We start from the raw sequence: 21549 nt of genomic DNA on the forward strand, positions 1-21549 counted from the left end.
CACCTCAGGATATTTTGTCAGATAGCCCACTACCAAAAGATAGGACTGACCTTTCAGCTGGAAAATGTCAGCTCCAACTTTCATCCATGGGAGCTCTGGGACATCATGTGTGATGAGTGGCTCTTTCTGCTGTTGTGGCTGAAGCTGTTGGCACTGCACACATTTCTCCACCATCGTCCCTATGTCGTGTGACATGCCCGGCCAGTAGAGGACTTTTCTTGCTTTGGCTTTTGGTAATGGCGGTAATGTTTCCTCAATAAAACTCAACAAGAAGAAGCAGGAAACGGCGCATCGATGTAAATATCTCCAAAAGATTATATAATCAACAATCAGATACAGCAGAAATGGTGGCAGTCTTTATTGGGTTACAGTGGGTGGAAGAGGTTAGTCCTGATAAGGTGGTGGTTGCACAGATTCAATAGCTGTTTTGGAAAGTATGTCAACAACAACTTGCAGAGAAGACTTACTCATAGATATTTATCATAGTTTACTAAGAATACACAGTTCTGTTGGGTACCATCACATGAGGGAGTAACAGGGAATGAGGGTGCTGATAAATGAGCAAAAATGGCACTGCAAAAGGAAATAACAATACCAGTTCCACTAGGAAAAGGAGAAGGTAAAGCAGTAATAAAGAAGAAAGGAATGGAAATATGGCAGAAAAGGTGGGAGGAAGATCAGAAAGGACAGGGATATCACAAAATACAAAAGTCTATCATAACAAAGAATTATACAGAAAGGAACAGAAGGGAGGAAATAGGTGGCGGTATGCACCTTAAAGTTGTTTGCGATCCGCCAATAAAACTCAAGAAGAAGAAGAAGAAGCAGGAGACGGCGCGCTGTGATTGGTTGAGGCTCAAGCCGCGCTGTGATTGGTCGAGGCTCAAGCCGCGCTGTGATTGGTCGAGGCTCAAGCCGCGCCAGCGCAGTTTGGAAACGGCGCCAAATCAAACTGCGTTTTACGTTATATCTTATTTTCATCTTTTTTTGTATGAAATGTGTCTATCAGAATCAGATGAAGACGGTTAAAGAGTTGCGGGTTTAAAGGACCGACGTAGAAAGAGCAGGTATCGCGGTGTTTTGGAGAGGAAGCGCAGCTGCGACCGTTATCCGCCGCTAGAGGAGAGACCGGGGACTCGATTTGTGTTGCTACGCCGCGCGAGGCGCCTCTCCGTCGGCCTGACGGTCATGAGCTGCCCGGTGGACTTCCAGGCCCTGCCCAGGGGCGTCCTGCGAGAGGTTTTTACTCCAGAAAACATGAGAGCAAGGTGAATTAAACTCACTCAGCTTAACACATTTACTCTGGACCAAAATACTGTTGGTTTTATCTTGAAAACAAACTGTTTATCTTTTTATTCCACATCTCAGAAAGAGGTTTGATGGTTATTTAAGACTTTTACACCGTTCAGACACAATTATACACCTACAGTTTCTCCTTCAAATGTATTATTATTTATCCAAGATCAGACAAAAACCCAGTTAAAGGTAAAATCAAGGGGATTTCTATGAAGGAATTAGATGCAGACATTTAACATTATTTACTGCTTTCCAACGCCAAAGGAGGATAGTTTCAAACAATAAATGACATTTAAATATACATATGATGTAGTGTGTATTTTCATCTTTACCATGTCTGGCAAACATCACATTTAAACAAGAATTACACACGTTTTAAGTGAACAACCTCAATTTTTTGGGGCTTGTGTATTTGGACATTCACACAATTGTAATTTTAACTTGTAAAGTTATATACCATATTTTTATTGAATGAATGAATGAATTTTTAAATTGAAAGCTGAAAGTCTACACTTCGACAAGATCTTGATTGTTTTATTTTGAGCCCGTTGTAGTGGTGTATTAAGATAAGATCATAAATACTTTCATTGTCCAAATACTCGTGAATCCCATATTTACGTCTGGAGCATGATCAGGGAGTCTGGAAACACCCACGCTTCTTTAAGGTTATTTATTGTTGAATATTAGACAAGGCGTCACGGCTCAGTCCAAGTCCCACACTGCATCTGCAGCGAGGGAGCTGTGACACTTCAGTACAGCTGTTTTTACTCAGATGTGTGGAAATGTTTTTGCACAGATGATCACATGATCATGGCGACACTCACATCCGAGAGAAGTTCATTTTAGTCCACGTTTTAATTGTTTTTATGAAGCTTTTTAGACTTGTGGAAACTCATTTTGTTATTTTTCATTACTAAGTCACTTTAAATCTTAAAATACCAACATTCAGATCTGGTTTAGATGAAGAAATAACTTGTAAAAACTGACATCATGACCTCGTCATCTTTTCTGTTCAGGGTCTCGGCGAACTCGCTGACTCAGCTGAGTTTCCCCAAATCCAGATCAGCTCTGTGGGACAGCAGCCCCGCGGGAGAGAAGCTCCGCCTCCAGCTCTGCTCACGCAGGTAAACGCACACCTGCTCGCCGTTAACCCTCACGAGGAAACATCCCGTTTCAGCTTCAAAGATTTACACTTGTGCAGTTTTGAACTGCAGAAATACGGTTCCTCTACCGGCCGCCAGGTAGAGATGCAACAATCACGATTTTGAGGACCGATCACCAAAAGCAGTATCTGCCGATTCTGATATTTCCGATCACAGGGTGAAATCCATAAATCCGTCAATAGTGTTGTCTCATGTACAACACTGACATTGAATTATTAGGTATAAAAATGAGGAGATGAGAGAGTATCATGAATTGACTGTTTTATTGCAGGCTGATGTGCAAAATTTCACTCTAGAGACTCTTAGAGACGACTTAGAGTTGATTCAAGTTGTAAACTATAAAGCTTAGTTGTCCTGTGGAAAAAGGAATTCAATCTTAAAATAAAAATTAATTATTAAGTATTGCAAAAGCTTTAATGATAGCATCTGCCGCATGTGAGGAAACTCTTGTGAGTGAAGCAAAACTCTTCACACTAACATCCAAATGTCGCTCGTGCAGCCGACTGACACGACTGTCGTCCTGCGTGAGGGTTAAAGGTTGGATGTGACTGTATATACTTTGGTATAACTGGTGGTCATTCATCAGTGAAATATTTACGACCTGGCATCGCGTACCATGGATTTGAGCAGCTAACAAGGCGTTTAAACCTGATTTCTTCTTCTACAACAGAAAGCAGCTGATGATCCAGGCATATGAATCCATTACCTTTACGATGTAGTTCTGTTGTTTAATGGTCTCTGTTATGTTCAGCTGAGTTAGTGCCGTTGCTGCACGCTCCTGTTCTTTATATACTCCTTGATGTGAGAAACTTTCAAATGTCTTATCAGCTTCGTTGTGTTGAAATTCTGTTGTAAAATTCCTCCTCGGGGTATCTCCTTTACACCTTGCAAAGTGCAAGTTTGTTTTCCTTTTCGGACATTGTAAAGCTCCCATACTGACGACGCCATTTTCAGTGTTGATGTTTTGTAGAGACGGTCATGCCCCTTTAGGAGACCCTGGTCTGAGATGTTGGAACGCACACGCTGGTGGCGGTTTGTTGTTGTAAACGTCATCGGATTGGCCTGCTTTGAACTATTTTGACAACTCTGATCAAACCTGATTGGGCCATTATCGGCCGATACCGATCGGTGGCCGATCGATCCGTGCATCTCTACCTCCCACCAGGGTCTGGATCCATTGACCTTCATGTTGAAAATGTTCAACTTTTCCAGCAGAAAATAAACATTTACAGTCTGGTACAAAACCAGTTCCGTCTCCATAGCTCTGATGAGGAAGTAGTAATACTACGTTTCCACTGGTACCGGTTCGGCTCCGTTTTAAGGGTTTTCCTCTGGGTGATGGTACCGGTTAGTACCTCCCTGTTCCAACCTAGCTGAGTCGGGCTGAAAGTACGTCACCAGGCTGCTGGCCGCTGATTGGACTGAGAGTAAAGTCTCACAACTCCGTCACGCAGCCATATTTAAACCCCGGCAACGCTTCTTCCGCGGTGCAACGACGAGGTCCACATGTTTCATTATCTCTTTGTCAGAACTGATTATTGTGTATATATGGCAATCTCATATAGAATTTGACTTTAAGAATTTCGTAGGTCAATGTAAGGCAATGATAGGACCTGAGAGCAATGGTTTGTGTTTTTTTGTTGTCTTGTTTGTTTTAAGTGGGGTTTTCCCACCGTTTATGTCTGTTTGTTTTGTTAGGTTTTTGGTTTTGTTTCCGTTTTGTTTTTAGGGTATATGTTTGGATATCATTTTGGTTCTTTAACGGACCAGCCCCAACTTAGGATAAGAAAATTATGATATGAACTGTCTCCTACTTTTTTTGTCCCCTTCATCATGAAGTATTGTAGGAAGACTATTTAACTATTTAATTATTATTTCAGAGTCATTGATATGGTATTTTCAATTAGTGCAATGAGTAGAATATTTGGCATGATTATAGCACTAAGAAATATTTCTTGGTGTGTATGGACTTTGACTGACTTAATTTTTTATTGGAAGTGAGATGTGGTGGTTTTGTGTTCTATGTATCTAAGGTATACCCCTCTTGTTGTGATCAAAATATAAAAATACAATAAAAAAAAAGAACTGATTATTGTGCAGATTAGTGAGTCAACATGATGATGATGATTATTGTCTGCAGGAAGCCTCGTGTGGTTCTCCTGGAAAAAGCCCTCCGTCTGGCGCAACGTCACACCCGTCATAGCAACAAGCCCCGCCTCCACTTCTTCTTCCTGGGATCAGTGTCTGTGGATGCAGGTCAGACCCCCCGCCCCCTCGGGTCACCCTGACTGGTCCCGACTTCTCCTGATCCCTGTGTTCTCTGTTTGGTTCTGTGGTCCAGATGAGGAGGGGCTCGTGGTGACGCTGGACCGCTTCGATCCGGGTAGGGAGCAGGCCGGATCCTCAGGCCGGGTTCCGGCCGCGATTCTTCCCGGAGACGTCCTGGTCCCGTGTTTGTTCTCCGCTCAGCCCGAGGCAGCGCCTGACGCCGTCGTCCAATCAGAGGCGGAGCTGCATCGGAGTTTCAAGGTGAAGGCGACATCTGCAGCAACACGTGTTTGAAAATCTGGAGAAACATAGATCCCTTTCCCACCAAACCGGTTCCAGGGCTGGTTCTGATTCTGGTTCTGGGCCAGTGCTGAGTCTGGAACCGGGCTTTCTGTTTCCACTGACAAAGAACTGGCTCCGGGCCAGAAGAACCGGTTCCAAGGTAGCACCAACTCTTTGCTGGACTAGAGGAAAGAACCACTTACGTAAGCGGAGGGGGTGGAGTTATTTAGACCAACGGTAATAGCAAGACTGGGAGACGGAGACATTTTCAAATAAGAATGAATCTGGATGCAGCAAAGCATCATGGGTCTGAGGAGGAGACAACCTGTCTTTTAGGGCGCTTTTATACTAGTACCTACCTACTCAACTCGACTCGCCTTGCCCTCGTTTTATTTTTTAGACACCCAGATGAGAAGTAGGAGGTTGGAGAAGCTGCTGTGACGTATTTGATTGTGTGATCTAAATGAAGAAGACAACAACACTAAAGATGTAGAACCTGGAGGAGGATGATGAATGTCCTGCTGGGTCTGTGACCTGTGTTCGATATAAAGTTAAAAAATGAGAGTGAGAGAAGCTTCAAGCGGCAACGCTTTTTTTGTTTTTTTTGTTTGTTTGTTTCTGCCCTGCTGAAAAGTCTGTTGGGAGCCGTGAGCGGCTGAGAAGTGACAGAGCTCCTGGTAGATCTGGTCGTTCCCTATCACCTGTCTAGATGCTTTTTAATTCTCTCCTCAGCCACCAGGTTTATGAACATCTGCACCTCAGAGTTGGATCATGAAACAGACTTTTTTGCGCTGCCGTTGCTGGTGGAATAAAATGAACAAGAAGCCGCGAGTAGCTCTTTCGCTGATTTCCACCTCCTGACTCAAACGTCTGACGGCCCCCCGACCAATCGATGGCCTGTAGTGTGATGACATCAGATGCAGGCCGACTAGGCACGCTTGGAACCTCGGCAGAATAGATACAGAAAAAGTATCTACTCGCCTCCACCTCTAGTGGAGAAGCACAAAACCGGGGCGAGTCGAGTCGCGCTGAGTAGGTACTAGTGGAAAGGGGCCATTAGAGACGTGTCCACGGAGGAGCTACGGGGACCAAGTCCTATTAGAGCAGATACCTTGTTGTTGCTTCAACTTTCACACAAACGCAGCAACGTAACTGACTTTTGCAGAGACGTAATGACGTGGCTCCCCTTAGCAACCGAGCTGTGGAAAAACAAATCAGTTGTCAGCTGGTTCCTAGTTGAACGAGTTGAGAACCAGAACCAGCCCTGGAACCGGTTTGGTGGAAAAGGGGTAAAACTGAATCACAGTCGCAATAGTTGTCAGATAAATAAATTAGGTGTTTAGGATTGTTTTGAAACTAGATTGTTCAGTAATAATATGAAATAGAGATAATAAATGCTGAGGATGTGTTTGGTTCAGGCTCTGCAGCAGTTGGTGAGCAGCAGACAGACCCTGGATCTGTGTCAGCTGCTGAAGATCCGAGCTCGTATGGTCTGCTCTCAGCAGTCCGACGCCGCGGCCGTCAGTCTCAGCTGGTCGGCCGTCTGTCCCGCCGCCGCCGTGGACGTGCAGCCGGTCAGAGCCGTCCCCATCGTCCCCACCGCCCTGCTGAGGAGTCTGGTCAGCGTCGGCCGGCCGCCACAGCCCACCGGCCGACAGAGAGGGTGAGATGCCGCCGCCCACGTCGCGGGGGGGAGGAGCCGGGTCGGCCTGGCCCACATTTACACTGCTTGTCTCGTTGACAGGTTTCTGACCATGGACCAGACCAGGAAGCTGGTCCTCCTGCTGGAGTCGGATCCCAAAGCCGGCAGTCTGCCGCTCGTTGGGCTGTAAGTCTGGATCCCCGTCGTGAACGTGCACCAACGGTATCTGAACACGTTGCTGAAACTTCTCTCCTGTCGTTGCAGCTGGCTGAGCGGCGTCACGCACGTGTACAGCCCACAGGTGTTCGCCTGGAGCCTGAGGTTCATGTTCAGCTCCTCCCTCAAGGACAGGTGAGTGACGGAGCTGTTATCGTCCCGCCGCGGGGAAACGCCCTCGTCAAGTAGGAGAGGAAACATTTTATGGACAGGCCTTTTATGGAGGCCCGTCCTGTAGACGGTGTTGGGTGGGGACTTGAGGTGGGGGTACGGAGTGTGGGCTGCATCATGTAAAGTGAGTTCGATAAAGTTGTTTGTTTGTGGTGATCTGCGCAGCAGCGTTACAGCAGAGGCAAATAAGTTACGTTATAAGTTAAGTTACAACGGTGATTGAAAACTGTCTGTGTCGTCTCCTCAACGGAGCGTTCAGGAAAATGAGGACTTGCTTTCTCAACACAGTGTGATGCGATCACGGCATTTTCAAAACATCGGTATCGGCCAAAAAAGTATCGGGACATACCTAGTTATTAATGTTTTTAATATATATTAAATCGTTTTATATATCGTTGAATTTAACGTCACTTCCGGCCGGTGGAAGCTAACATGGTCTACATGTTTGAATTGTGAAATTTTATATCTGTTCATGTTCATTAAGCTGCTGCTATTCATTTCATGCCATTCAGAATGTTGCACTAAGGTTAAAGGAGCTTGAGGCTCCTTTTAAGAAATGAGACTCTCTAGCGCCACCCTTCACCACGACGGCCGTTGGGGGTACTGCAGCCAACAGCGAAGCCGGTACGGGAGAACGGGGAGAACGTGCATGCAGCGTCATGTGACGTCACATCCGCAGGACAGCGCGGGAAATTTGGGCCCGAATTGCAGCACATTTTGCAGCACACAGCCTGTTCAAGGCAACGGAGAAATACACTAGAGGGCTCATTCTTTTGGGTTTGGAACGCTTCATCTGACATTATTACTAGAAAACTTAAAATGTATATGAATTTTTTTCATAAATCCTGCCACAATCCTGCCTCATGCTCCTTTAAGCCAAAAAGTATTTTAATTTTCTTGTGTTTGTGAGTTTGACTGGATGTTATTCAACTACCTCTTTTGAAGTTAAATTTATTTATTTTTGTTATTGCACTATTCTGCACTTTTTGTTTTAGTTTACAATTTCATGTTTTTAGATTTTGTGGCACCAGAGCTGATAAGCAATTGTTAATTGCCAAAATGTATCTGATTGGGGAAAAAGTATCGGAAATGTACCGGGAGCCAAAAAAAGTGATCGGATCGGGAAAAATTGGGATCGGCAGATACTCAAACTCAAATGATTGGGATCTAAAAAATTCTGATCGGGATTGAGTTGAGAGCTCAGCCCACAGTAGTGTTTCGTTTGTAAGATGGGCTGTGGGAGTTAAGGTGAGGTTAATTTCTCAGCATGAGAAATTCCACGTGTGGCGTGAGAGAGTGTGAACTTGTTGAAATGCGTGAGTCTCACGCTAGACAGCCCTGTTATATCAGCCGCTTCTTCATTTGAACCATCAGCCATTTTCTTGGGTTTCCTTTCTCGTTCAGACTGGACGGGCGGAGTCACGTGATTACAGACACGCCCGCTTAAAGGGGAATGAAACCAGCCTATCAGCAAACAGTTTAAACAGACAAAAAGATGTTTATTTTCTTTTTTTTTAATCAAAACACTGAATTTACCGACATGGGAAAACTGGCGTCGGTCATCGCAGTGAATGACGGTAAAGGTAAAGTTTAAATCTCCCAGGGCTACTTCAAACACAAATATTTTATTAAAAAACAGAATAACAGGAGCGCTGCTGGTGTCCCCACAACCACCGGTGCTCTTGCAATGGGTGCAACAGTAATCTCAAAATGAAAAAATGCAGGCACTCTGGTGGCTTGAAAAAATTAAAAAACCTTTATTTGACTGAGTTACATACTAAAAAAACACCAACGCGTGTCAGCTTACGCCTTCCTCAGGGTGTATGGAGACAAGAGACAATCAAACAAAATTAAATAGAATTCAGTACAGCTGTGGCTCCCCAGGTCTCTGCAATGCTCCTCCACGCCTGAAGGAGGCGCCGGCAGGAGTACCCAGATATTCTGCTTCCTGAACAATCAAAAAAAGGAAAATTAAATTGACTGTTGATAAGTTACACAGTGTAGCAGTATAACGTGAATCATGAGTACCAAAATGAAGACCATACAAAGAATAATAAAGCTAAATGTATAGAGAAAATCTCCCCTCCTTTAAACAAAACATGACAGTAAGTCACAAAATGGCCTGAAAAGTAATGACAAAACAGAAGAGCAATGTGAATATAAATGCAAACAAAGAAACCCAACAGAAGACTGATAATTATACAACAAAAATTACTAAATCATAGAAAGGATGAAAGGTCAAAATCCTCATTGAGGCCAGGGAAGCTGGTGGCCGTCAGGACATGAATCCAATAAGCCTCTCTCTGCTTGAGGCGCCTGACTCTGTCCCCACCCCTTGCATCGACACTGATCACCTCAATCCCTGAGACTCGTAGAGTCATCTGTGTGTTGTGCCTCCATATAGTGTTTGGCCATTGGGTAGTTCACATTTTTGGTACGAATGGCATATTTATGTTTATGTTTATGTTGATAAGTTACAATCAGTCAATTTAATTTTCCTTTTTTTTGATTGTTCAGAGAATATCTGGGTGCTCCTGCCGGCGCCTCCTTCAGGCGTGGAGGAGCATTGCAGAGACCTGGGGAGCCACAGCTGTACTGAATTCTATTTAATTTTGTTTGATTGTCTCTTGTCTCCATACACCCTGAGGAAGGCGTAAGCTGACACGCGTTGGTGTTTTTTTAGTATGTAACCCAGTCAAATAAAGGTTTTTTAAATTTTTTCAAGCCACCAGAGTGCCTGCATTTTTTCCTTTTGAGACAAATATTTTATTCTTTAAGCCAGAAAAGGACAGAAAGAAGTAAGAGTCTAAAAAGAACATTACTGCCTTACTTTACGACACTGATGCTCTTTTATTTTACTTATTTGTTTACATGCCTGCTGGGTAATTTAAGATGAGCTGCTGCTTTAATTTAATTCAAATTTATGTTTAAATTTGCCCTATTATTACTTTATTGTTCAGGCTACCTCGAAAAGAACTACTGTTTAAGGGCTAAATGATAAAATAAGGTGAATAAGATAAAAATGGGGGACAACCTGGATCTGTTTATGTAGCATTTGTTCCTTTTTTTTTTTTTTTTGAATGTGTTATGAAAGTATCGGCAGATATTCAAAATCAAATGACTCTGATCAGGTCCAAAAGAACCTGATGGGGACATCCCTGGTGTTGGTGGACCAGTACCGGTGGGTTTAGGCCCAGAACCCGGCCGGACGCCGGCTGCAGCAGAACTCTCCCGTCGGTGTTTCACCTCTCGCTCCGCTGCGTTTCAGGGTTCTCTCAGAAAGCGGCTGCTTCCTCCTCGTCGTGTTCGGCTCCACCCACCGTGCTCCTCAGTTCTTCCAGTGTCACGGTTCTGGACCAGGACCGGGACCGGGCACACAGCTGGACTGCCAGCTGCTGACCGCCTCCCAGTCTTCCACGCTCTACCAGGTTAAACACACGGCGGGTTTTAAAGTTCTGCAGGTTGTTCTGACGTCCTGGACTAACCGGGTTCTGCTGTGTTGGTGTCAGCAGGTGGCGCCGGCGGCCGGCCGGACCCTGCAGGTCGAGCTGGTTCCGGAGGACCGGAGCAGACAGGCCCAGGTCTTCAGGGCGGCCCAGACCTCCTTCAGCAGGTCTGAGGATTCTGTCTCAGGGAGGAACTCAGGAAGGAGACGGTGAAGCTCACGTGTCTCTGTCTCCTCAGCTCGCCTCCACCCGCCGCTCGGCTCTCTGTCAGCGACCAGGACTCTGGCGTCGAGGACGGAGACTTCTCCCCCCGGCCGACCCCGAGCCCCCACCCCCCCGCTGCTCAGGTCGGCCATCAGTGTTGCTGGGTGCTCAGATATCTGTGATCGGTTGGTTTCCTTGGTGAAGCGACGATCATTATTGTTATTGAATGGAGGGAATGCATTGACGTCACTTCACCACTGGACCCCCCCCTTACTCACACTGAGTGGCAAAAACAGCTGCAACTAGTGGAGAAGACGAGATAACAGCAAATTATGGGCTTAAATTAAAGGCAGTTGGACTTGACAGTGACCCGTACAGTTACCAAGAACCAGTGGTCCATGGACATTAATATTTGGTACAGTTACCAAGAACCAGTGGTCCATGGACATTAATATTTGGTACAGTTACCAAGAACCAGTGGTCCATGGACATTAATATTTGGTACAGTTACCAAGAACCAGTGGTCCATGGACATTAATATTTGGTACAGTTACCAAGAACCAGTGGTCCATGGACATTAATATTTGGTACAGTTACCAAGAACCAGTGGTCCATGGACATTAATATTTGGCCACGAATCCAGTTTCCTGATATTTATATGAACTTAATTTCTACGCCGGGGAAATACACGAAGCAAAGCTTGAAGACATACAAAGGTTCTGACGCTTGGTCCGACTTCAAGGCAGGATTTGTTGTAGAAATTAAAGTGATGAGGACACTGAACTTTATGATTTGACCGTTTAACGTTAGCTACCCAAAAATCCAACATTACCTGATACAAAATGGGAACCACAAATCCACGTTTCGGTGCCTGGAATCCAGTTGTTTCTGTGAATTGCAGTGATCCATTTGTCTCTCTTAAGCTTATTTTTGGGCAGTCTGTAAAACGATAACTCAGATTTCTTAGTACAGTCGATCGCACAACAGCTCTTTCCCATTTTAGATGTTTTCCAGTTGCTCAAACTGAAAGTTTACGCTGCCACTCAGTCTTTCTGACACTCAGTCTTTCTGACACTCAGTGGGCGAAACCCGCTGTGAAGTCGCATCTGTGACGTCATGTGCATTCCCTCATTGGTTTTGTATCAACTGGACTAATGTGGACTGAGGTGGATCGTATCGGGGGAGTTACCCTGAGATGACATTGGTCTCATTTTAAGCAAAACTCTCTGCCAGTGGGGCAAGAAAGAAACAGGTGTGACGGATGTTCTGGTCATCTGACACTCATTTAAGGCTGGTAGTAAATTTAATTTACTAAAGAAGACTAATAATGGATCGTATTCAGTTTTAGCCAAAACCTGAGGACCAGCATCAGTATCTAGAATCATAAGGAATCAAAACGTCTCTGTTTCCAGATAATAAGAGCCGTGTAACACTCAGACCAGGTTCTGGTCCGGGTAACTGGATCAGGGTCTATCGGATCCTCAGTAGACTGGACGACTGTAACGCTGATCTCACCGGTCCCTAGAACCTCCATCAACCAGCTGCTGTTAGTCCAGAACCTGCTGCCCGAGTCCTGACTGAGACCAGAAGTGTATAAAAAGACTTAAAAACGCAGACGGAGGTCTCATGTTTTGTTGTTGTTTCAGATCCAAAGACTTCAGCCCTCCGTCCCTGAACTCTCTCTGCTAATGGACGCCAACTTCTCCTTCAATCAGGGCCCGGGGCAGGACCCTGGCCCCGCCCACAGGCCGCCGGCTCCTCCCTCCACATCCACCTCTTCCTCCACTCCCTCTGCTGCTCTTCATCGTCACAGCACCCCCCACTCCAACCTGCAGCAGCCCTGCGGCTGCTGCTCCGCCCAAACCAACAACTGCACCCCCATTTTCTCCTCTCCGGTCCTCCACCCTGCTGCTGCACCTCTGTCCCGGCAGCACTCTTCTTCTCCTCCTTCCTCCCATCACTCTGCTCCCCATCCTCCTTCCTCCCATCACTCTGCTCCCCATCCTCCTTCCTCCCATCACTCTGCTCCCCATCCTCCTTCCTCCCATCACTCTGCTCCCCATCCTCCTTCCTCCCATCACTCTGCTCCCCATCCTCCTTCCTCCCATCACTCTGCTCCCCATCCTCCTTCCTCCCATCAGCAGAGACTTCCTTCCTCCAAGCTCCACTCCACACCGTCTCCTACCAGCCATCACGTAGCCCCGCCTCCTCCCTCCTCCTATCAGAACGCTCCCTCCACCCCCCTCCCCACTCCTTCACGCCCTTCCTCACAACGGTACCCTTATCTTCCGTCCAGCATCCCTCCTTCTACTCCTCCTCCCACCTCCACCTGTCAGGCTCTCCTTCCCTCCTTCACTCACCTGGCTCCTCCTCCGTCTCATCAGCATAATTCACCTCCTCCCCCCTTCAACCCCTCTAGTCCTCTCTCCACACACCACCACACTCCTCCCCCCTCCTCTCGTCTTTCTGCCCCTCCCTGCCCCTGTAGCCCCCCCCCTCCTCCTCCTCCTCACCCCCACCCGGCCTCGGCTGACCCCGCCTCCCCCCCGTGGCTCCCCCGGCCCTCGTGTTTGAATCGCTGCTGTGATCCGGGGGGGACGGCGGTGGCGCCGGACACTTTCCAGCTGCTGCTGCATCAGGACCAGCAGCTCCGCCTCCTGCAGGCTCAGGTAACAAACCTTTAAGCTCCTCAGCAGATCATACAGATACGTTTCCTTCAGATTTAGACACTTTTATGGACCATAACAACATGTTTCATGAACTTGTTTGTTACCTGCGACGTGATGCCATCCACCCAGTGGATGCTGGTTTTCTTCAACAGTTTTGTAATTATACAGTATTTGTCTATCAAGCTCCTGCACCACCTCTAGAAGTTATAATTATCGTTAAAACCCCCCGTTGTCATTTTCAGTCTATCCACACCATTGTTTGAGAATTCATAGCTTAATCCTTCCGAGATATTACACTTGAACGAGACTTGCATCCATCAGGCCTCTGGAGCGCGGCAGCCATCTTGTCTCCGTGACGGACAGTTGCACGGCGAATAGAGCGACACCCACAGAGACCCGCACAGAGGGCAGGGGGATCCCGGCACGGTGCATCCAAGTGATCGCCGCGGCTTCGTGGTGGTCGAAACCCGGAGACTGCGTTGGGGGGGGCTGATAAGAGGGGGGGCCGGGAAGGCGTTGAGAATGAGGGAGGTGTGCTTATCAGTAAGTGTGTGTGTGTGTGAGCGGTACGTCTGTGAAACTTCGCCCCAGAGCTGCTCCTCGGCCATTGTCCTTGATGTTATCAGACGGCCCGGTACAGTTCTGAAACAGGTCCACAGATGTTCCTGGGAGAGGGGGAGGGCTAGTGGGGGCAGAGCACCTTGTTTTCATTCCACCAGGGAGATTGTGACTGGAGCAGCGGGCCAAGCTGCCCTGTCAAGGTCAGATTATAGAATCAACAATTGTATTGAAAAGGAACAGGCAGACTCCAGTAATTTTCCGTCTGCCTTAAGTCTCTGGTTCCTCAATGGCGACTCCAAACAGACGAATTTGTGATCAATTCCCACCCGCCGAGAGCCTGAAGAAAAATAATAAATGTATTTAGGTTTTCTTGCCTAATCCTGAAGTGGCCCAGGTGAGTAGAGTCTGACCCCTCGCTCCAGACCGCCTCCACCTGTCGTACAAATAAACACTGGAAATACACAACAATGTATATGTATTCATCTTAATTACCTGATGGTTTCCTGTGGAGGGATGCACGGCGGAGGAAGTTAAGAGAATCCCTGATTTAAACACAGTAAACCTCAAAGAAACCGTGCAACCAATCAGAGAGGAGGCATGTGATGTAGGCAGAGCCACAGCCAGACTGTCGGCCAAAAACTCTTAATATTATCCTTCGTTTTGACTTGGGAACTGAAGTTCACCCAGACCTGGTCCAGAACCCGTGTCTCGGTACTGATGCTTCACCCGCCGCTGCTTCCTGTCGGGTTGCAGGTCCAGATGCTGCTGGAGGCTCAGAGGAAGATCCAGTCGTCCAGCCGACAGGTGGAGGCTCCGACGCCCCGGAGCACGGCCAGCATCGCCGTGGAGACGGGTGAGACCGGTGACGCACATAGGGAGTTTGCATGACGTCTGTCACAGTGATTTGGTTTTATTTTTTTATTTTATCTCACTCTTGTTGTTTTCAGGTGCCAGTCTGTTCTGGGGGAACGGACCGGTGCAGCCTCCAGCTCATCACGTTGAGCCTCCTCCTCATCCCTTCTCACCCAAACCTTCATCACCTTCCTCCAGCTCCTCGGCCTCGTCACATGACCAGAGTGCCAGATCCCCTGTGGGCGGAGCCGAGGACGGTGACATCACAGAACAGGCTGCTCACTGCTCCCCGTCCGGCCGGCACAGGTGAAATGAGACACCTGGACTGTGTTTATGTCCATTTATGCCGTTGAAAAGAGTTCTGGTTCTGAGGTGTCTGACCCGATATCCTCTTCAGCACCAGCGGCGTGCAGACTCCGGTTCTGGGGGAAAGTGTCAGCATGTACGAACCCGCCCAGGACGAGCAGGACTTCTACCAGAACCTCATGGTGACTTCTTCTTATTTTTGAGTCATTAGATTCATTCAGTGTGTTTACATGGGAAGTTTAATTCCTCTTTAATTCAGAATTAAAATTAAATCTGATTTTAAAATGAGTAAAACTGACCATGTAAACACCTAATTCCGAATGAAAATGGCCATTCTGAATTAAACTTAATTCCGAAGTAAGTGGCTGGTTTATTCCGATTCCATCCCGTCTGTCTCCATGACGCTTATATTCCACACTGGACTGGTTTTCCAATCAAAGTTTCAAGATGGCAGCACGCAGTAAACGCTGGTCAAGAGCAGAGACCATTTATTTAATAAATAGCTTGGAGGACCTGGAAATTATTAAAAGAACAGATGGCAACAGGAAACATAAAAATTGTGAGCTTTTCAAAGTTGTAGCGGCAAGTTTGTTTTTCTTCCGGGTAGACGTAACTTCCGGTCCCCCCCCTATCCAATCAGAACCTTCCCAACCCCCAGACCTTAAGAGGAATTGGATACAGCCGAACAAACATGTTTTCCATGTAAACCTCAATTCGGAATTTCTTTTTCCATGTAAACTCGAAGGAAAATAGTTTAATTCTGAATTATTTAAATTGGAATAATTAATTCCGAATTAAAAAAACATCATGTAACCGTGGCCATTCTTTCATCTTTTCTTCTTCTTTGTAACTTTTATCTGCGGTTTTGTAAACTTGTACAGTTTCTTATTATTAACTTTTATCACTTTTCTCCTCAGACTCAGCTCAACAGCCGCCTCCAAGAGTCTGACAGCAAACAGGAAGCTGCGGAGGAGTCCAGGAGGAGGAGCTCGTCCGTCTCTGGCCACTCCCGATCCTCCCAGTCTTCCCAGTCTTCCCAGTCCTCCTCATCCTCATCCAAGAGGAAGAAGGAGCAGAGGAGTCCAGAAGACCCTGTGATCAGAGCTACGCTGCAGCAGCTGCAGAAACTCGGCGTTGACATGAACGAGACCGACCTCAGCGAGACGGAGAGGACCCGACTGAGAGCCGTGGAGAGCGCCAGGTACTGGTTACAGGGAATTTATCCAGTTATCATTAAAAAGTTTTCTTACACTTTGAAGAGGAAAAGTTTATTTAACCGTTTTGAGGAAAAAATATATCAGGTTACCTGTTATTAGAGATGTGCTTGCTTGACAACGCCTCAGTCAGGGTTGCCAGGTTGAGCGGGTTTAAGCCCAATTGGGCTGAAAAAAATAGGACGGGGCATGTTGATAAAATTTGGGCTGCTTTTCCTGGTTTTTACAGAATATTTAGGAGAAATTATTAACAAAAAAGTTTCCATTATGGCCGAGAAAAGTAGAAACTTACACAATAAACGCACTCATATTTTATTTGCTTTGATTTACTCAATTTAATTGCAGTCTTTGTTTGGAGCCTGAACTTTTAGTGTTGTGAAGTTTCATTTGCTTATGACTTGAAATGAATTACGCATTTAATAATTTACAATTTTAACATCGAGAATATAAGATTTGAGCTGGTTTTTCATTATTTTGGCGGGTTTTACGTCTCTTTTGGGCTGGAACCTGTCAGATCTGGCAACCTCAACCTCATCGCTGAATTTCTTAGTCGGCGTAGTTTCGAGACCCGGCAAGCAAATATGAGTACCGGTAAATTTAAATCTAGTGAAAAATGGCTCAAATTCCAGTTTCCCATGGCGCTGAAAGCTTAGATGCCCAAAGATGACGGCGAGGCTTAAAGGTTTGCTGTAAACGTTGAAAGTTGAGTTGTGTGTGAGAGTTTTGTGTCAAGTGCTCCAAGTAACATAAGTGAGCTCACGTTTCAAGTGCATTTATTTGGTTCAAAGTGTCTTTTTGGTCCTAAATTTGGTTTGAAAATGGTATTAAAATGTCTTAAATCTAACTTGGTCAAACCTGACGTTTTTGTGTAAAGCCTGATTTATGGTTCTGCGTTAAATCGCACCCTACAGCGTAGGGTACGCGGCGACGCGCACCATACGCCGTAGGCTCTGCGTCGATTTAACGCAGAACCATAAATCAGGCTTCCCAAACATGGCGGAAGGCGGATCTGAGAGGGAGGAGCTCGTTGTTAAACGAGGCTCCAGCTCCGTTATTTGGAACTGGTTTGGATTTAAAAAGAGTGACGAGGAGCAAACATCATCTATTATATGCAGAGTCTGCAAAAAAACTGTGAGTGCAAAGGATGGCAATAAAAGTAATTTATTATATATTTTACATTATATATTATTATATATAACATTATTATATATAACAGCTGCTGCTGAGGTCTCCACCAGAGTGGTGTAATAATTGGTGTAGTTTAGTAGTATTTAGTATCTTTTAGAGCAGTGTTTTGGGGGCTCCAAAGACTGAATGTGGTGATAGATTTATAGTTGAAAAGGTGGAGTTGAATTGGTATTTTTTTTATCCTCATTTTAATCGTTATCGGGATAAATGCCAGAAATTATCGTGATACATTTTTTAGTCCATACCGCCCATCCCTAGTCGGTGCCGGCGTTTACCGCAGAGCTGTGACGTCATAGAGATGAGACGTAGAGGGGGAAGAACAGGAGGAGGTGGAGTCATGTGACTGACTCTGGTTCTGTTGCGTCTCTCGTCAGCACCCTGGCGAGCATCAACCCGGCGGCGGTCGTGTCCCGGCTGAGCGTGTCCGAGCCGACGGCCAGCGCCCTGTTCCCCGGGGGCAGCGTGGACCTGAGCCTGGAGGCCAACGCCATCGCCCTGCGCTACCTGAGCGACTCCCAGCTCAGCCGGCTGTCCCTGGGAGGACACGCCCCCCGCCTCGTCCCCACGCCGTCCTCCTCCCGGGACTCAACGCTGTCGCCTAGCAACATGTCCCTGGCCACCCGGAAGTACATGAGGAAGTACGGCCTGATAGAAGAGGAGGAGGAAGAGGAAGAGGAGGAGGAGGAGGGCGGGGTCCAGGGGGCGTCGGCCCGCCAGCCGCTGGCCGAGGCCCTGAACGTGAAGCTCCTCCCCCAGAGTCAGCTGATCCGGGACCTGCGGCCCAAGATGCAGCTGCTGAGCTCCGGCTCCAGGCCCGGCTCGGAGGACAAGGAGAACTGCTCCAGGAGGAGGCCCAGACCGGACCGGCAGCCCGAGGGCTCGCTGGGGAACATCCTGGACCTGAGCCGCCTCAGGCAGCTGCCCAAGCTGTTCTGACGGCCGGGACCGGGCCAGAACCGGCCCGTCCTGCACAGAGCATTAAAACCTCTACATGAACTCTAATGTGACCCGGGTCCTGGTGCTGCAGAGAACCCCCCCCAGGAGGGGGGGTCCTGGACCCGACCCGCCCGGGTCAGTGTGGTCTCCTCAGTCTAGTGTTTTTATCTGTGTTTTCTCTTTGAGCCCTTTTTCTTAAAATGTGAATTGTCTTTTGCACAGTTTTTTAATATTTATGATTTCACGAATAAAGTTTTAATAAACTGAAGTAGAAAGTCGGAACTGTCTTTGAGTCTTGAGGAGGAGGGGGGGGGGGGGGTCACGGGTTAAGGATGGAACCACAGACTGTGTTTCCATGCATCAATAACCCTTTTAAAACCCGAATATTAGCAACAACCCGGTTGCACACGGCCATGTAAACACCAATAACCCCTTTGAATAACCCAAATTTGCTCATATTCCGGTTTTTAAAAACCCGAATATGACCCCTGGGTTACTCCTTTTAAAACCCGAATATTCTGTCATATATCCCCTAACAATATCCCCATCAAACGGAACAGGAATTTGTTTTCTGAGCATGCTCTGTTCACAAGGAATCCTGGTCTTTTGAGTCCAGGAAGTTCTTATAAACACGGAGAAACCAAGACCAGGAGGAGACTAATCACTTCATAAATGTAATGAAGGATATGAACATTTCTGCATTTGTAGACGGTAGAAAGTACCGGGATAGAAGATTTACAAGAAGGTGAGAGAAAAGTTGCGCGAAGCAGCATTTGTTTTGAATTTGGATACAAGAAGAAGAAGCAGAAATGACGGGAATTGTGTCTTGATGTTCTCTGCGCGTCGCTGGTTTGATCCAGATATCCCAAATGATGAATCACCATGTTTACAGGGATAACCCTGTTAGCTCACGCATGTAAACGGAATATTCCGAAAGTTTCAGTAACCGGAATATTAGCTATTACCCGAATTTTGACTGCATGTAAACGTAGTCTCTGTGGGTCCCTGATACCCCTTTTCCACCAAACCGGTTCCAGAGCTGGTTCTGGTTCACAACTCATTCAACTTGGGAACCAGCTGAGAACTGGTTTGTTTTTCACAGCTCGGGTGCTAAAGGGACCCACGTCAGTTACGTCTCTGCGTTTGCGTGAAAGTTGCAGCAACAACCAGGTATCTGCTCTAATAGGACTTGGTCCACGTAGCTCCTCTGTGGACACGTCTCTAAAAGACAGGTTGTCTCTTCCTCCTCCCATGATGCTTTGCTGCATCCAGATTCATTCTTATTTGAAAATGTCTTCGGCTCCCCATCCTGCTATAGAGGGAATGCGCATGACGTCACAGATGTGACTTCACAGCAGGTTACGCCCACTGAGTGACAGAAAGACTGAGTGTCAGAAAGACTGAGTGGCAGCGTAAACTTTCAGTTTGAGCAACTGGAAAACATCTAAAATGGGAAAGAGCTGTTGTGCGATCGACTGTACTCATAGATTTAGCAAGAAATTGGAGTTATCGTTTTACAGACTGCTGAAAAATAAGCTTAAGAGAGACAAATGGATCACTGCAATTCACAGAAACAACTGGATCCCAGGCACCGAAACGTGGATTTTCGGTTCCCATTTTGTATCAGGTAATGTTGGTTTTTTGGGTAGCTAACGTTAAACGGTCAAATCATAAAGTTCGGTGTCCTCATCATTTTAATTTCTACAACAAATCCTGCCTTGAAGTCGGACCAAGCGTCAAGACTTTTATATGTCTTCAAGCTTTGCTTCGTGTATTAACCCGGCGTAGAAAATAAGTACATATAAATATCAGGAAACTGGATTTGTGGCCAAATATTAATGTCCATGGACCACTGGTTCTTGGTAACTGTACCAAATATTAATGTCCATGGACCACTGGTTCTTGGTAACTGTACCAAATATTAATGTCCATGGACCACTGGTTCTTGGTAACTGTACCAAATATTAATGTCCATGGACCACTGGTTCTTGGTAACTGTACCAAATATTAATGTCCATGGACCACTGGTTCTTGGTAACTGTACCAAATATTAATGTCCATGGACCACTGGTTCTTGGTAACTGTACCAAATATTAATGTCCATGGACCACTGGTTCTTGGGGTAACTGTACGGGTCACTGTCAAGTCCAACTGCCTTTAATTTAAGCCGATAATCGGCTGGTATCCCGTCTTCTCCACTAGTTGCAGCTGTTTTTGCTGATGTTTTACCACTCAGTGCGAGTAAAGGGGAGTGGTCCAGTGGGAAGTAACGTCAATGCAGACCCTCTATTGCCGTTGGTCTTAATAACTACGCCCCCTCCACTTACGTAAACGGTTCTTTCATCTAGTCCAACAAATAGTTGGTTCTACCTTGGAACCGGTTCTTCTGGCCCGGAGCCAGTTCTTTGTCAGTGGAAACAGAAAGCCCGGTTCCAAATTCAGCACTGGCCCAGAACCAGCCCTGGAACCGGTTTGGTGGAAAAGGGCTGATAGTGAGGCCCCTAACCCTAACTACTACCAGGTGCCGGTTTCAGTGTGTTTCCCTGACAAATAAACATTATTAGGGCCCGAGCACTGACAGTGCGAAGGCCCAATTGTATCTGAGGAATTTTTATTTTCCTCGTTCTCGTTTTTCTTCCGAAGAAATGATGGCTTTTTTGCCCCAAAAGTCACCAAATTTTGCACCCAAGGCCTGGCAAAGAATTTGATATTTAATGGTTTGCATTAATGGGCGTGGCCTAACGGCTCAACAGCGCCCCCTAGAAAACTTTGTGCCTCAAGCCCCACGATACGGTTTGACGTACATGCACGAAAATCGGTACACACCTGTATCATGTCGCAACTTAAAGAAAAGTCTCTTGGTGCCATGGCCGAAACCGAACAGGAAGTCGGCCATTTTGAATTAAACTTGTAATTTTGGCGCAATTTATGCCATTTCTTCGGCCGTTAATGCGGCCCGAACCGTAACGTGCACCCAGGTGTGTTATACATCAAAATGTGTGTCTCCATCCTGTGACGACACGCATTACTTTTCTCAGTCAAAAGCGTTACCGTGGCGACGATAGATGCCAAAAAGTGCGCCCACCCTTCATCTGATTGGTCCATATTTGATAGTTCCTATTTTCTGCCATGACT

General features: G+C 46.5%; 1 protein-coding gene across 2 annotated transcripts; it reads left to right on the forward strand.

Annotated features, from left to right (window-relative positions):
- Positions 1 to 912: 912 nt before the first annotated feature.
- On the forward strand, positions 913 to 18656 carry stil (STIL centriolar assembly protein). 2 transcript variants are annotated; one of them, XM_061738855.1, is made up of 16 exons: positions 913 to 1268; positions 2313 to 2420; positions 4600 to 4715; positions 4801 to 4988; positions 6428 to 6672; positions 6754 to 6837; positions 6916 to 7002; positions 10307 to 10466; positions 10551 to 10651; positions 10723 to 10831; positions 12335 to 13357; positions 14672 to 14771; positions 14866 to 15076; positions 15168 to 15258; positions 15994 to 16277; positions 17853 to 18656. In XM_061738855.1, the coding sequence occupies exons 1-16, from the start codon at positions 1189 to 1191 to the stop codon at positions 18412 to 18414; spliced, it is 3549 nt and encodes a 1182-aa protein (XP_061594839.1). In that variant the 5' UTR covers positions 913 to 1188; the 3' UTR covers positions 18415 to 18656. The 2 variants fall into 2 exon arrangements, with proteins under 2 accessions (XP_061594839.1, XP_061594840.1); XM_061738856.1 differs by having other exon boundaries at positions 15171 to 15258.
- The last annotated feature ends 2893 nt before the right edge of the window (positions 18657 to 21549 follow it).

Source organism: Cololabis saira, chromosome 13 (assembly GCF_033807715.1).
Source record: "Cololabis saira isolate AMF1-May2022 chromosome 13, fColSai1.1, whole genome shotgun sequence".
NCBI classification, from domain to species: domain Eukaryota; kingdom Metazoa; phylum Chordata; class Actinopteri; order Beloniformes; family Belonidae; genus Cololabis; species Cololabis saira.

Coding starts and splice junctions, on each gene's coding strand:
- stil (XM_061738855.1), top strand. CDS start 1,189: ATGAGCTGCCCGGTGGACTTCCAGGCCCTGCCCAGGGGCGTCCTGCGA. Junction 7,003..10,306: donor AGCTCCTCCCTCAAGGACAG/GTGAGTGACGGA, acceptor GCTGCGTTTCAG/GGTTCTCTCAGAAAGCGGCT. Junction 13,358..14,671: donor TCCGCCTCCTGCAGGCTCAG/GTAACAAACCTT, acceptor GTCGGGTTGCAG/GTCCAGATGCTGCTGGAGGC.